Source organism: Diprion similis, chromosome 2 (genome assembly GCF_021155765.1).
Source record: "Diprion similis isolate iyDipSimi1 chromosome 2, iyDipSimi1.1, whole genome shotgun sequence".
NCBI classification, from domain to species: domain Eukaryota; kingdom Metazoa; phylum Arthropoda; class Insecta; order Hymenoptera; family Diprionidae; genus Diprion; species Diprion similis.
Genome location: NC_060106.1, coordinates 19,092,854 through 19,108,455, shown reverse-complemented (window position 1 = coordinate 19,108,455; position 15,602 = coordinate 19,092,854). Strand labels below are relative to the sequence as shown.

The window sequence follows — 15,602 nt, the reverse complement described above, 5'->3', positions numbered from 1 at the left end:
TAGCTCTTTAGGGGATCAATTCGTCAGGATTAATTCTCGTTAGGCATTGTGACATTCTTGGTTTACAAGGTTGTTAAAGAATTCCCTCCCGCGATTGAATTGATTAATTCTTATCAATCCTCCTCGTTAATTATACCCACCTTGTATAATTTACAGAATCTTCCACCGAGGCATGCGTCGTGCTCAGCAGCGGAACCGCAAGTCCCTTCTCCTTCGCCTCGTCTTCCCCGGAGATTCCAGTTTCAAACAGTTCCTACACCTGCCAGTGCAGCCCGAAACTTCCGGTATTCAGGGAGGACCTCAGCATCTGCGTCGACGACATTCACGGTGAGTTGATTAATTATTAGATTACTTAGATCATCGGTTGCACTCGTCGATCCGTGCGTTGCGCAAAATTAAAATAATAAAAAACAAGGGGAAAGAACAAACGGAATAAAGTATACAGTGAAATGCGGAAAACGCAGACACGATCTAATCGTCCAATTTGTTTAAGGTTTCAATCCTGCAAAAACCAAAGGCACTTTATCCACTTTTGAAGTTTCGTTTACCGCTTGTTCAATATGTTCGTGTTTTTCCCATGCATGCATGATTAGAACCCAGCTTTTATACCCTGTTATTTAACGAATTTACTGCTCCACGCTTGTAACAATATATATTCTACGTAAATTGAACGTCGTCACGTTTTTCTTTCGATTTCGTTTATTATTATTAGTGAGTTTCTGCTCACGTGTTTTCAGTCAGAATTCATTAAAATCAAAAATTGACTCACTCGATATTTCTTAGACATTTTGCGCCGCGAATCGATCATACATGCGTTACTTGCTGTACCGATTACCGCATATTTACACGTAATGCACTATACGTGCGTTTAAATTCCACGCAAAGCCGAGACAGTCGAGTCGGTATCAACAACTTCCGTCATCGGAATCTCAAGCATAGAAAATTGCTTTCATTACAAATTTTCCTTAGATGTACCTGCATTTTACACAGCTGTGCAAATCGCGAATTACAAACGTCAGAAGTCCAGCATCGTGAATCTAAACTCGACGCAGCAGGTGACGATATATAAAACGCGAAAAGTTTGTAAATTGAGTAAAAAATTGCTCAATTAATCGGATAAAGGTGCGAAAAACGAACGAAAATTGCCAGTTTTACAAGCATGCTGGGATTTGTGGCGAGCCTATATCCAAGGATCTCGTATCGTCGCATGAATATCTTTTATTTAATTTTCTTGTTCCTCTTATTTTTCCGCAAAGAGTGTAAAATACCGGAGATTATTACAGCCGTCGCGAGCTCAGGACGCCCACTGATTACGCCGCCGATTTTTCGACCCGGCATGCACCGGGAATGGCCTAATGCGGTCCATTATTTAATCTGAAAAATACCGGCATCGTGAATTTCTCTCGCCGCTGGGTGATCGTGCTCTTCGCGTTTATCGGTCAACCGCTTTTTTCCGCCTCTTTATATTCTCGCGGGTTCGAAACACGGAATCAAAATGAACGGGAATTAACCGACGTCTCAAGGAATCGAGCGGAATTTTAAAGTCGGTATTACATCGACTGACTGATAATATCGCGAAATGATGATAAATTATCGTTATTGTTCGGTAATCGGTTGGCAGGACTCAAAGAGTCGAGACACTTATTATTACGCCGTGTATATTAAATTTATCTCGCTTTGCACGGGCAGACGAAAAGTGACGGATAATTTCAATCCCGTTTCGAAACGCGTGACGTCATCAACCGTCAAAAATTTCTTCTCACTCGATAACGGGACTAACTTTGCAGAAAGGAGATTTCTTCGATGCGAAATAGAAGGGACGATCACTGATTGACACTTGTATGATCTATACCCGGCCATCTCACCTAGTCATTAAACGACGGAGCCAATTTTCGGAATGTTAAATTGCACCACCGCGGAGCAGAATAATGCCGAGTGTTGTATCACGTGTCAAAACGTCAAGACGATCAATTGAAACCAATTTTCAAGACGGTCTTACCGCTCTGGGAATATCGGATAATTCTACGCCGCGATTATGCTGATTGAAGGCTCGATTCAAAGCCTCGCCAACGCACCGCGGGGGGTGAAGAGAAATTCCAAGTTTTTTCGGAAGCCACTTGCGCCTCAGGAGACGTGGCTTTCCTTATACATTATACAAAAAGGACGAAGGAGGACGAATCGAGAAACTATACGTATAATATAAATATAAATACAGTGTAATTTTTGTGCAGTCTGCATCAGACCACGAATTATATTTACTGTAGCAAAATCAAACCGCCAATCGATGCGCAGTTTCAAAGGGTCGATCGTTATTTTTTTGGGTCAGTTTAGAATTCGGCATCATCGATTGACGTTACTCCTGCTGACTCCAAATCACGTAGTCCACGAACCCGTTCAAAGTCACCGAGTGACTTCAATTCACTTCAAGTCCATCAGACTCCAAATCGAGACGGCTTATCCTGCAGGAGTACGCAAAGGTGATTCAAGGTCGACAAATAGTTGGAAAGCCCGTAACAGATGGTAGCGATTATTCATCTGAGGAGGGTTTAAACGGTGGAATTAATAATCTCGTTACAGCGAAGCGTGTTACCGTATATATACGTATATATATATATATAGCACGAAGCGAGTTTGTGGGAGAAAAAGAGACGAATGCAAGAGAAAACGGCGGACAAACAAGCTCGAAGGATGAATGTAAACGGGATAAACCGAAAAAATAGCGAACCCATGGTGTTGGTTTACGCCGCATCCTAGGAGGAAACCTCAGTCAATGGTCAATTACACGTATATCCATGGACTGCACGGGGCGTCGCGTGAATGCACACAAACCTCGTATCCTGCCAAACGAGTGGGAACGAATGAGCATTGCCCCCGAGATAAATGACGCCTCGGTTCTCCAGCCTCCGTCTTCAAGGGCGCCTCGACCAGCCATTTTGACCCTCACCTGACCCACCTTCACCGCACCGCCCTGGCCTTCATCAATCACCTCACTCGGCATCCCGCACCTGCCAGGTTTCGTCTTCATGGCCTTAAGCCCAAGCCCAAGCCCCGGAGGACATATTATCTGCAGTTAATATTTGGGCAAGATCAACGGGCGCCGAACATCGGTAGCAATTTTTATTACCAGCTTCCGAATCACGCCGTCCTCGGCAGGTCCGCCGATGATGGTCTCTGGTTCTTGGGCACAGCTGTTGGAAGAAGCGAAACCAGGAAGTGCCTGAAACGGGAAGAAAAAAATCCATGGAAGGGGAGGAAGTCTTTCTTCCGCCTTCTTTAATGTCTTGATGCAGTCAGGTCAAAGTGCATGGATCCAGCGCATACGGTACCGGTACCGCAAAGGTTGAAGCCCTTCTTCCACACACTTCTTTGATTGTTCCCAATTTCAACGCACCGTTCAGATCGAATCTACCGGGTATATCCTTCGATCCGAGATCCATGATGATCGTTGCACTCCGTACCATGCAATGATGGAACTGGGACTAATGGAACTCGGGCCCTAATAACGGGGCAATAAGGTGGTCCAGGTAATGGAAGACGGTGGATCGAACGCTTAATTCGTGAAATGTACGATTGAATCGAGACGCGAAGCAAGTGATGATCTTGTACCTAATTCACGATCAGGAGAGTTGCAGGACCACGAGCGTTTCCATTCGTGGTAATTCGTTCTCTTGACTTTGGAAAATTCTGAATAGAGCTTACAGCCGGTTACTTCGATTATCCTGCGCGTCGTCCGCAGGAGTCGGAGAAAAATACGACTCAACTCTTAGTTTATTTATTCATTAGACATCCGGTGATCACCGGCGACTGCTGTGAAATTTAATCAACTTATGGTAATTAACGTCACAGTGTGGTCACCCGGCGCAACCGGGTACTTAACCACTCTTCAAGCCTCCGTCTTCCCTGTTTACATCCTTCAGGTCTTCCGGGTCGCTCCTGCAGTCGCAGTCACAAGGTCTAAAGGTCGCTATGCGGACCGGACGAACCCGATTTAGCCACTGTGTTCAGTCCAGAAGGTAGAGTGGCGGAGGTGATTTTTCGATCAGTCCTTTGCGATCGACGAGCAAAAGCAAGCTTACCATCTACGTATAGACTGAATAATTAGCATGAATGATTGCGCGTTGTGCACGTATGGGCAAGGCTTGTAGCGAGCTTTATACTGGACGCAAATTTATGTCCATCTATCTTTGGAACGGTACTCTCCTCGCGGGTATCGGAGGAAGGATCTCACCGTTTGATACGAGGCTTAGAGTACCTTGATGGTCCTGCAGAGACAAACGGACAATGGCATCCGATGTTCGTGTAACATCTGTACACCCGAGCAATGGGCATAACCTATACGGACTCGCCCACTCGTTTAATTCATCGACGTGGCCATATTAGAATCGATTAATAGATACACCAGGGATGGGTTCGTAATAACATGCCATCAGGGACTCGAGGAGAGGCCATAAACATGGACAAAAGGAATCACGCGGCCTGTCAAAGAAGCTTTTAAACTTTTCTTGGCGCCGTACATCGCAGCGAGTCAAGTGCGGTATGAAAGGGCAGGTATTATCCATAGTCTCGAGTTTTTTTGTTCATCCATCGATAAACTGCAAAATTAATATAATATGCAAGAGGTGAGAGTAACGAGGAAACAACTCGATGCCTGCTTGGTTCGAAATTTTAATGAGAGCGTCTTCCGGATACTCGATATGATTCGGACAAGATCGTGAAACACGAGTTTCGTCGACGAACGAATTTACGGCTGAGACTTCTTTGGCCATTGAGCAAGCACGTTGTGAAAACGGACCGCTAAGGACCTTTGAAGAAGAGCTGCTCGACCTGGATTACAAATGGCGACCATTACCTTTTCAATACTTCCAAAGACGACCGCCGGCTCCTCTTGGACGTGAAATTATAATATCTCCCAGGGGAAGTTCGCACGAGGTATGGACCACGTCGCTCCCGTGCCAAATCATAATTAGGTACGCGCCCCTCTTTAACCACAGGTTGCCAACGAAATCTGTTATTCTTTCACGTGCCGTCAGTCAAACAGGGGAGGTCTAAATTACGATACACCGACCAGCGTGGATTATGGGTATATTGGCATCCGACGACGTGGAAAAAAATCACCAAGAATGATGGACCGCGAACCTCGAAGAGAGAACGTATTCATTACCATGCACGTGCAGTCTGAGAACGCTACGAGGAGACTGCGGATGATGCACCTGATCGTGACTTCGATTTAAACATCCGAATAAAGAAAGTTTTCTGCCTAGCCATATGAATGCACTTTATAGTATAGAATGGTCGGAATGGTTCGTCGTAACGTTTATTCTGTTCCAAGGTGCGTCTAGGAATGGAAAAAACTGGTTATAACACCACACCAACAAAGGTGTCTTGTAAATTGATTAATGATTGTATGACAGATGAAGCGATCGTTCAAAGTAGAATCTATCGCTTCGGAGTGTATAAGGAACTTGACTGTGATTCATAAAACTGAAGTTACGCACGTGATGTCTGAAGTCAGCTGAACAATGCCTTTTCATTTTTATCCCATTCGTAAATTTCCACCGTACAAGCCTCGCTGACATGAGAATGAAGGTATTCTCGTTGTCAGATCCTCGTGCAGGATTCAGAGAGCAGGAGTTTTCTCCAGTGGCACTCAAGGTTCAAAGGAGTCGTGCAAATTGACCGGAAGGTGCAAACCTGTCAGCGCTCAAAGTGCGACCTATCGACGACCCCATCCTCACATATTAACTCGTAGGTGAAGTTCCCCTCGAGCTATGGCTGATATCTGTAGCCGTCATCGTTAATCATTCATACTTACGTACACCTGTTCCTCTAAGGTCATCATTCGACGAAAGCTTTATGGCTGAATCTGCCTTGCAGACAAAAATGGGAATGGAATAAAAGACAAAGCGAGATGCAAGCAAGGTTCGGTTGAAGTTCAATTACGGATCTGCGAACCTGACATGACCTGGAAACCATTAATGAATCCACTGTCGTCACACGTAGTGCTCGAATTTTCCAAAGATCATATCTTCTCGATTTTTCATCCGGACGACTCTTGTCGCATCCCAAGTGCGTTTAATTATCGTAATAATGTTTTAGCGGGGCGACTAACGGGTATCGACAATGTAATTTACGATGTAAGAGAGTCGACTACGTGGGAGATGGGCGACAAGGTGTGTATAATGAATGTTTTCTACCTTGGCGGACTTCTGCCGGTGCACCTTGACCCCGAGGGTCCGGGCATCGGCGATTCCGCAGGTTTCAATCCAGCCACTGCAGAGCCAGTGTTCATCGGCGCAACACGTCCTCGAAGATATTAATGGGACTGCTTTCCCAGTTTCTCAGCAACCGACTAGACCAGCTTTGGCTAGCGTAGACAACACCGTGAAACCAATCCTGATCCAGGTAAACGACCACTCTCCGGTGTCATGTAGTCCCGTTTTAGCCGCAAGTCTTCGAGGCACCCTTCTGACCTTTCCTGAATGAAAAAGTGCGCGAGGATTCGTTTCTGAGTTGAAGAAGAAGTAGCAAATTCTATCTCGTTTTTCCGTGTTCTAATGCGAGCTTGGAATCTGCACGCGGCATTATTTATGACACCTTTCGATTTGCTGATGTTTCTCTCCTCGATTTTGTCTAGTGTAAGACGACTAACGAGCCGAAGATATAATCGATTCTGGCTCGGCGATGGTACAACGACCTTTATCAAGACGAGACCAATTCATTTCAAGCTGTAATTGAATCCGGATAAGAGTGCTTGATGAATAAATCAAAAGGAAGTTCTGAGTGTGACACGATAGGCGGCGAGTTGATCTTGCCAAGCACATTTTTCAATTTGATATAAATACGATTCTACATTGATTGGCTTGCGACGTGAGCCGTTTACGGCTAACGATTACGCAATGACGTCTGACGCCGAAATTCTATTCGACGATGATTTATTCTACGGTACGTGCAATTAGCCAGGATGATAATGTATTAAAACGATATCCATAGACGTATACGCGTTACAAAATCGAAAGAAGAGTAGATATAAGAGATCGAGAGAGAGAAAGAGATGGATCAAGAAAAAAAGTGTAATTTTCCTATCGTGCGAGTCGACTTTCACCGTGGAATTTTTCTCCCGGTGGATTAATGTCCAGTGTTTCTAAACTGCAGGGTGCATAAAATAGTAATAATTCAAATTTCAAACCAGTATGAAAATTCCTCGGTTCTGATCTCCGCGCAGCGACTAATAGCCAAGCTTAACGTTTAACGACTCGGTATGCGTTAGACTTTGGTTTGTATATGAAGCCAGGTGTAAAGGTTCATCCGACAATCGACCCACACGGTATATAACAGCGTAAATAGCTATTATTAATAACTAACAGTACCGTCGGGGATTTTTTTCCTCTTATTTTTCTTTTTCAATTTTTAATTTTTTAATTTATACACATTTTTTCCCCCGGGTGGCCGCCGTTCTTCCGATAACACAATATAGGCGTATCTTATAAATTACCGCGGAGGTGTTGTAATAATTACATTGCAAATAACGTAATTACTTTCATTAAAATTTATTACTTTACGGTAACGATACTCCGTTGAAACTGCACTTCTGTACGTTTAGCGCTGGGCAACACTGCGCGAGGTAATCGACACTCTCATCCGCAGGAATGAGACACAAAAGAAGATTCTCTGTCTGTAATTTTCTCCTTCTTTTTTTCCCTTAATTAATTTTATTCTCCTCTCTTCAGATGCATAAGTACTCTATGTGTAAATATACTGTTCAACATGCAAGCTAACCGTTTTCTCCTAATTTTCACTGTTATTATTCTTCATTCCAAGGTGGTAATTAATCCCTTTATAATCGGTCAAAATCCTCAGTACGTATACATTAGGGTGGCGTAAAAAGACCGAGTATTTTTTTTTTTTTTGAGTCTCGTGTGACAGAATGTTAGTTTTTGATGTTTTAAGAGCCCACTCCGAAGGACGGCTCAAAAAAAATTTTTAAGAGGTCGCTCCACATTTTTTAAAACGTCAGAAACCGTCAAAAATCGTTTCTTTTTTTTGAATTTTTTTTCTCGTTACGGTATAATTTTATAGACAAAAAAAAAAGTAAGTTTCCGAAAGTTCCAGTTCAAAATTTGAATTTTGAAAGGTCGCTCATAATTTTTTTTCAATTTTTTGGTGTATTTCTTTAGATCTTTTCGAGCGACCTTTTAATACTCATATTAAATCTTCATAAAGTTTTTTTCCCTTAATTTAGTAAGAAAGAATCGATAACAATACACCACGACATGAATTAAAAATCAAACAAAATACTGAATTTATAATTTTTTTAATATAATTTTTTGACGATTTTTTACATTTTAAAAAATTTGGAGCGACCTCTTAAAATTTTTTTTTTAGCTGTCCCTTGGAGTGGGCTCTTAAAACATCAAAAACTAACATTTTGTCACACGAGACTCGAAAAAAAAAAAAAAAATAGTCGATTTTTTGCGCCACCCTAGTATACATACATAACGGACACGTATCAATAGTCCGTTTATTCATCTCTCGATGTCCGGCTTGGGAGCAGCAGTTCGGAATACATTACGACGTGACGTAAGGCGCATATGTCACGATATCCTGCAGGATATTCTATTCGAAGTTACGAATTTCTTATACCACGCCAAGCTGCACATATGTATGTACGTTAGAAAAACCCAACTGCGAGTTATAGCGTGATCAAATGCTCGTTAGATGCGGATTAGGTGCTATATTGGAAGCTCTGGTACCCGGTCTTTATGCTGCAACTTATGATTGGGTGTCATAACGCGGCTCTGATAACAGCATCCACGTTTTTGAGGTATTGTGAAGTCCAGGCCAAGAGCCGGCAACACAATAAATTCCAAGCTAGGATCAGACTTCTACCTATACATTATTATCTATGGATGGATACTCGAACCTCGAGTGGCGGATGATGAGGATTAAAAGGGGCGAAAACACGGAGTCGATTCTATCCGACAAAGAAACGGCACAATGAAACCTCTTTCTTTCATCTCTCGTCATATTTTTTCCTGCACAACGTTAAATGCAACTTTGGGTAGTTGAAAAACTTGAGGTGTTTTGGCGAAATTCCTATATTTGAATAGTAGTTTGGCTTACGTTTCTGGATTTCAGAAATGCTTCTTTTGGATACCTGATTTATGATTATATTCTAATATCTCTTGGAAAACTTGGTATCTTTTTGTAGATCATAAACGAAGAATCCATTAAAGTCAAGGATAGTCTAGATGAACAATATACTCTGCAGTTCACACCACGATTAGTGTTACAAATACTTTAACAGCTTTGCAACGTAAAAGCCGAAGTAAAAGAGGTCATAAATACAATCTGATAGTGCTTTTTCCCTCTGGATCGACTCTGAGGTATACAGTAAGAAGAACCGCGTCTTTATATTGTATCGAAGAATCTTGAGCCACGCGAGGTTATCCGCATATTAGCATGAGTGCCGACTGGAAACCGCAAGAAGGTACCTATCATAGAAATTTTTCCGCCGAGTGCAGTGGCTTGAAGATTGAGAAGCTGATATTAGCCTCATGTAGTCATGTGGATATGAAGGTAGTAGATGCGTATGGCGCTGCAGGTGGAATGTCAGCCGGTACAGAATTCAGGAAATGTTGTCATTAGATTTTGCCGCCACTGCTGCCGTATGGTTACTACTTAGACGCGAGTGGCCAAGCAGCTGGACTAATGCGGAACGTATAAACGTGCCCGGGCATAACGTACCTAGTGCTGCAGAGGGTATCGCCAGGCTGCAATCTCTGCAATTCATCCAATCCAACGACGAAGGAAAAAAGCAATGTCAATTGTAGAGCACGCCTCGGTCGCTCCTAAGCGTTTCCGAGTCTTGCGGCCATCGCACGTGCCACGTCCGTAAGCGTAGATCCCTAATGGTTCAGCTTTTTCTACTCGTGATTCTCATGGCGAGCAGAGAGGCAAACTATCCGACGGAGCCCGCCAAGAGACCCGATTAAAAAGCACTGGGATAAAACTATCACGGTCGATAAATTGTCCGCTCTTTTTTCGCCTCTTTTAACTTCTTCGACTCTTTCTTACCTTATTTACACTCGTTCGGTGAATACTAAGACTCATAAATTACAGACCGGTTGTTCTCGCTAAGTGGGAACACAAGAAATAACGAAAGAAATAATTAATAAGTACAAAAACTAGTTCACTACTGTGCTTTGTTTAATTTTGCACGCTCCTTAAGCGTAGGCAATAATACTTTGCATCGTAAGTAACGAGATTCTAGAATTACGTCGATGGTGATATTGTAGCTGAATTATTCTTGCCGTCATCTCGTTCGACGTGGAACAACTTTCGATAACTGTAAAATACTGTGAAAAATCTTTCAACTGAAATAAAATTCTAAGTGGGGAAACGGCGGCCATGTTGATTCAATACGACCGTTCGAATTCGCTTATCAAACACTGTCATTTACTTGTGGTTAAGTTCAGGACCTAGAACTGATACGATTACACTTATACAATTATTTTCGAGCATCCGTTTCGCATCCAAGAGATATGAGCAGGCTTTAGTGTCAATATCGGTTTCCCAGCTTATTCGAAGTCGCGGTGGATATGATGGTCTGCCAGGAACTTGTTGGGAGAATTCTTTCCGCCTGATTGCATCCTCGCATCAGCTTGTGCAGGTATACTTAAAGTACACGAGAGTCGGCGACGATGCGTCGACATAGAATTACACCGAACGAAGAAATCCTCAGTTTCCTAGTTAACGACTTTCTGAAGAGCTATAGAGAAGGTGGAGGATGGACAGCTACCAGGTAGCTGGAATTCGTTGTTTAAAACCACCGTGCTGTGCACATACCTGCATACATGCAGGGTGCTTCGATGCTGCACGGTGGCTGTGATTTGCTCGTCGCGTGACCAGAGCCACAGGACAAATCTGCATCAACGTTCGCCAGAGGCTTCGAAAGCATCTTCTATTGCTCTTATATTTTCCCATTAGTTTACACCACTCGAGTCTTCTTGCGGCTGAGTCTTTACCTTAAAGTTCATAACTAGAATGCGATAATTTCGATCCACGACGCCACCTGCAAAACCTCCCGCAATATCGAGACATAGCTTTGAGCTTACGAGATGAATACTTGCAATTCATCGTCTCTTGATACCTGGGAAGCAAATATGGTACACGTTATACGTATCGTACCTTTTGCTGGGTTCCAGCATCTGCAGTAAACGGTGCTTATTTGCAGTATATAACGTGTGTACTTGTATATAGGTTTAACTGGAATTATTTCAATACATATAATAATAATCAACTTCCTGTAGACCAAAACGAACCTCTCAAATTTACGACGAATCATTTATCAACGGTTCTAATGATACCATACTTCACTTTTTTTTATACAAATGGGACTCTTATTAACGACACGGGTCAATAACCATTATTTAGGCAAATCGGTATTTCGCGCCAGGTTTGGCGATGCCGAATCTAAATCTGAAACTCGAATTCCCTACCTCGTTTGGTATCGTTTTGTTTCGTCTATCGAGTTTGATACTTAACTCAGGATTATAACGGGCTAACAACATTTATAAACAACCAAAAAATTTTCCTCAAAGTTTACGCTATGTATCAAGCTTTGCCTGATATATTTATCGTAATATTACACTTCTGAGTTACGTTCGCTTACAAAAATACTGGAAATACTTGTTCTCTGATAAATCATACCTTAAATTGATCGCCAAGTGATTTTCGTTCTATCTTTGCGATTGATTTTAACATCACAAGCACTTTCCTATTGCTATAAGGTTCGATTACTCGTCAGAATTTTATTTGTTATTAATTCCCCTCCTTTTAATCCCCTTTTTTATCTCCCCTCCTTTCTAAGTATAAAAAGATCTTGATCCAGAAGATCGTAATGGTTTAAATAAACGCAACGTGACTGCAGCCCAGGTTGAGCCGCCATTTTTAATTAATTGAGGAGGACGAGTGCATGCAGGAGACTGGGCGCGTGGGTATTGAGTGTAAATTAAGGACAGTCTCATTTAAAGTATTCCTCCAGTATTTTACGGTATTCCGATGTCCGTTCGACGGGATCGAGTCAAACCGGAGATGAAAGAAGAAAAAAAACTACATAACGAAACGCGAAAGCTAACGACGAGGAAGATATCGCGGTACAAGATCAAGAAGCGCACAATTCACGGAGTACCGTTGCCCCCAAAAGCTGCAAAGGACACCCCGAGTTGCTAAGGAGGTTACTAAAAACTTGAATCTCCGATCTCGCGTGCCAGCAACTGCGTTTTATCAGCTGATTCACTGTTCCTCTAACGGCGTTCAACATCTTATAACCAGACGTCTTCTTGTAATGAAGACTCCACGAGACATCACGACTAAGTTCCAAAGTTGGCGTTGAAGTCGAGCATTGAGACCATGAAGTCTAACGAAAGTGTAATAAGTTGTAATATCTTGTCGAATCTACCTGATCTAACAGCATTGAAAATTTTAACCAGACTTATTTGAGTATGTAATGAGAAATCCATAAGAAGTTATAATTGCAGTACAAATATGGAGTTCGAGTTGGATATTGGGACTGTGAAATCTAACGACTATAAGAAACACCGGCTGCTTTTGAACTGGAAAAAGTTCCAGCGTACGTTCGAACCTAAAACTTGAATATTAAGTTGTATTTACGGGAACTTGGGAAGATATATTTGCTCGGCAATATATCCTCGCCTTCCGGGTTTCTAGTATCGGGATGCTAATGCCTCGACTGAAATCGCCGTTCGCCAACGGTACTTGAAAAGGGCAGCCAGCATCTGCGAAGCTCGAAGTGCGAAGGAAAATGAGTGCATGGTAATACGCCGAGAGCGTACGTGAGGTATTGAACGATGAAATTGAATTTCTGCGAACATTAGAGCGTCAAATGTTTCGTTGGTTTCGCGCGTCCGAGTCTGCAAAGCAATTGCAAATATTCAAGTACCCGTTTACTCTTGACGTCAGTGGACAAACCATCGAACAAGTAATCGTCCGTAACGAGACTATCGTAACTGCGTTTTACCTACGGTCGAATTAAGTCCGGTCACTTAATCACTCCCGAGTCATTTTCGAGTGTTCATTTTTCACTTGATCAAGTTCTAACGTCACGCGCCCGGATAAAAGCCCGGAGAAGGGAAGAAAAAAATTTAACACATAACCGAACGAGTTGACCAGCGGCAAACAACCAGCTTCAGAGGCGCAGATGTTTGCGAAATCTTGAACTTTTTGGGAATCCACTTAATGTGTTTGGATCTAACGGTTTCCTGATATTACCATAATGATCAAACTAGTAGTAAATATCGAGACAAGCTTGCATTTTATTCAGTCGAAATCTCCTTCTCCTATATTCTTCGTCGCCAGGTCAAAGAACTTCGACGATCGAGAGAACGATCGTTAAAATATTGGATATCGTTTGACAGCAGGCATCCGATGTAAGAAAAAAAAAAAATTCACCGTCGTTGCACAATTTCGCACGATAACTCGACTGTCCTTGGTATAGAGTTGCGAATAGAATTCATGGGACCTTCAGGGATCGACATAAGTCGTTGAGCGATGGACGATCCTGGTCATCAATTTGTCCCAGTCCAATGGTCCGTTTTTCATACATGATCAATAAATTAATACTCGATTCAAGTCCCGATCGATCGTCTTGCCGATTTAGTATTATTATTATTGTTGTTTGTTTCTTTTTGCTTTCACCCCGGTTCCCATCGCTTTCGCTCCGTCAAACTGAAGGCATTTATTTGCCCAATCAGTCGAGCGTTGATTATAAATTATTCCGAATTTTAAATTGTAATTCGCCAAGGCGAAGGGACTCGACCTGCGCTGATGTGAATCTGCACTGCGAATGCAGACGCCCAGGAACGCGAGACTCAAGTCTTCTCGAAGTACGGTTATAGCCCTTTAATTCACACGGTAAGAAATCGGTACCGTTTCTTTCGTGAAGGTTTCGCGGTGAATCCATTCATCGGATAGCAATTTTCTTCGTTTGATTCTTGCAAGTCGAACGCGTACAGATGCGGCAAAGTAATTCCAACGGGTCGATACTTTTTCACGCTCGTTTTCAGCGCGTTGAATATTCATAATTTACTTCAATTTTATTTCGCGATATATTTGTCCATGGGTTCAACGAAACTCCACATCGGGTCTTTGGGCTTAATGATCCGCTTTTAACGATTAATCTAGCAGCGGGAATTCCAGCTGTTATTTCACGCCACGTCTCGCTCTTCTCTTAGACGATTATACGTTTGATTCAACTTTACGCTTTGCGGCTAATTTATACGCATGGAAATGAACCGGGTGCATCGGATCAGCGTCAAGATCAGATCCTACACTCGGGATAATTCCGTAATTGATAAGATTTTTTTATCCTTTTATATCTTGTTCGAGTATTTATCTTCTTTTTGTTTTATGCTTGCAGAATGCGGCGCGGCTACATTCGTCAGTAATGCCGAAGTCCCCGAGAAGGTTCCCTACGTATTTCTACCTCAGCAAGGACAGCTGATTTATCCTCATGCTGAAATACGCTTCGAAGGTGAGTCGAATACTGTGAAAATGAAATCTGGCTAACTGGTTTCAAAATATCGCTCTTCGATTCTTCCAGCTAACCAATTTAGAATAAAATTCTAATTTTTGAGAGTTTTTTTTTAAAGTCTGGAGAGTAATAATTTACAATGCGATTCTCGAGAAATTCATCTCTCTGGAACATAAAGCGATCAGCGTTATTCTTGTATCTATAATTTGCAACCTGCAGAAATCGCAGTACGATTCTGTCTATGTAACTCTTGTTAATCTTCTTCGTGGAATGGTTAGTTGTATAATATATTATGTTCGTTACATCATAGAAGAAAAGGATAAAAGAGAGAGGGAGAAAAAAAAATGAAACGAGTTCCCTTGGTAAAGTCCAGAACCATGGCACAGGCAAACGTTCCCCAACGAACCAACAAGATAGATCAAATACCGTCGATGCTACCGCGATTGTTTTCCGTTCAACTTCAGTGTAGAAATGAGCAGAGAACACACGCTGTGCAAGTACATTCGTCTGCCACTCGAGAATTAGAATCTAAGTTTCATTTTTCACCGAACCAAAACGGCGGTGAACAGTCATTCCCGTGAGACACAGTACAGATTATAATACATGATTTATACAAGCGATGCTCACGTTCGATCAATGTAAATCGAACCCTGACAAGGCCGTTCGAAAATGTCATTACTCACTACACGGTATACAAGATGTGTGTGTGTGTGTGTGTGTGTATTATGTAACAGAGAACCAGCATTGCTCTTACATTGTTTAAACTCGTTGCGCTGTATTTTTACCGAAAATTAATAGCTCTCGACGGCCAAATAGAATTTCAATATTCATCTACCGAAGCGTTTAATTAACCGACCATCGTTGGTCTTCGGCTCAATTCCCATCAGCGTAACAATCAAGTCCCGTTGAAACTGAGTGTAATCTTTCCCCCAAATTACGTCCAGACCCAGTGGTCTTGCATCTGGGACTCTCCTTTTTTCGAGTATCACAATGTGGCTGAGGTCAAGACGTAATCGTTTTGGACAGCGGCCATTCTCTCCTCCTCAAAGGA

At 42.4% G+C, this 15,602-nt stretch overlaps 1 protein-coding gene across 1 annotated transcript in view; it reads left to right on the top strand.

Moving 5' to 3' along the window:
• The window catches only part of LOC124415885, a 77,224-nt gene that overhangs the window by 53,718 nt on the left and 7,904 nt on the right, over positions 1–15,602 (top strand). The window contains exons 3-4 of the mRNA XM_046896581.1: positions 157–327; positions 14,438–14,551. Of these exons, the coding sequence (XP_046752537.1) occupies positions 157–327; positions 14,438–14,551 (285 nt within the window). The remainder of the gene's footprint in view (positions 1–156; positions 328–14,437; positions 14,552–15,602) is intronic.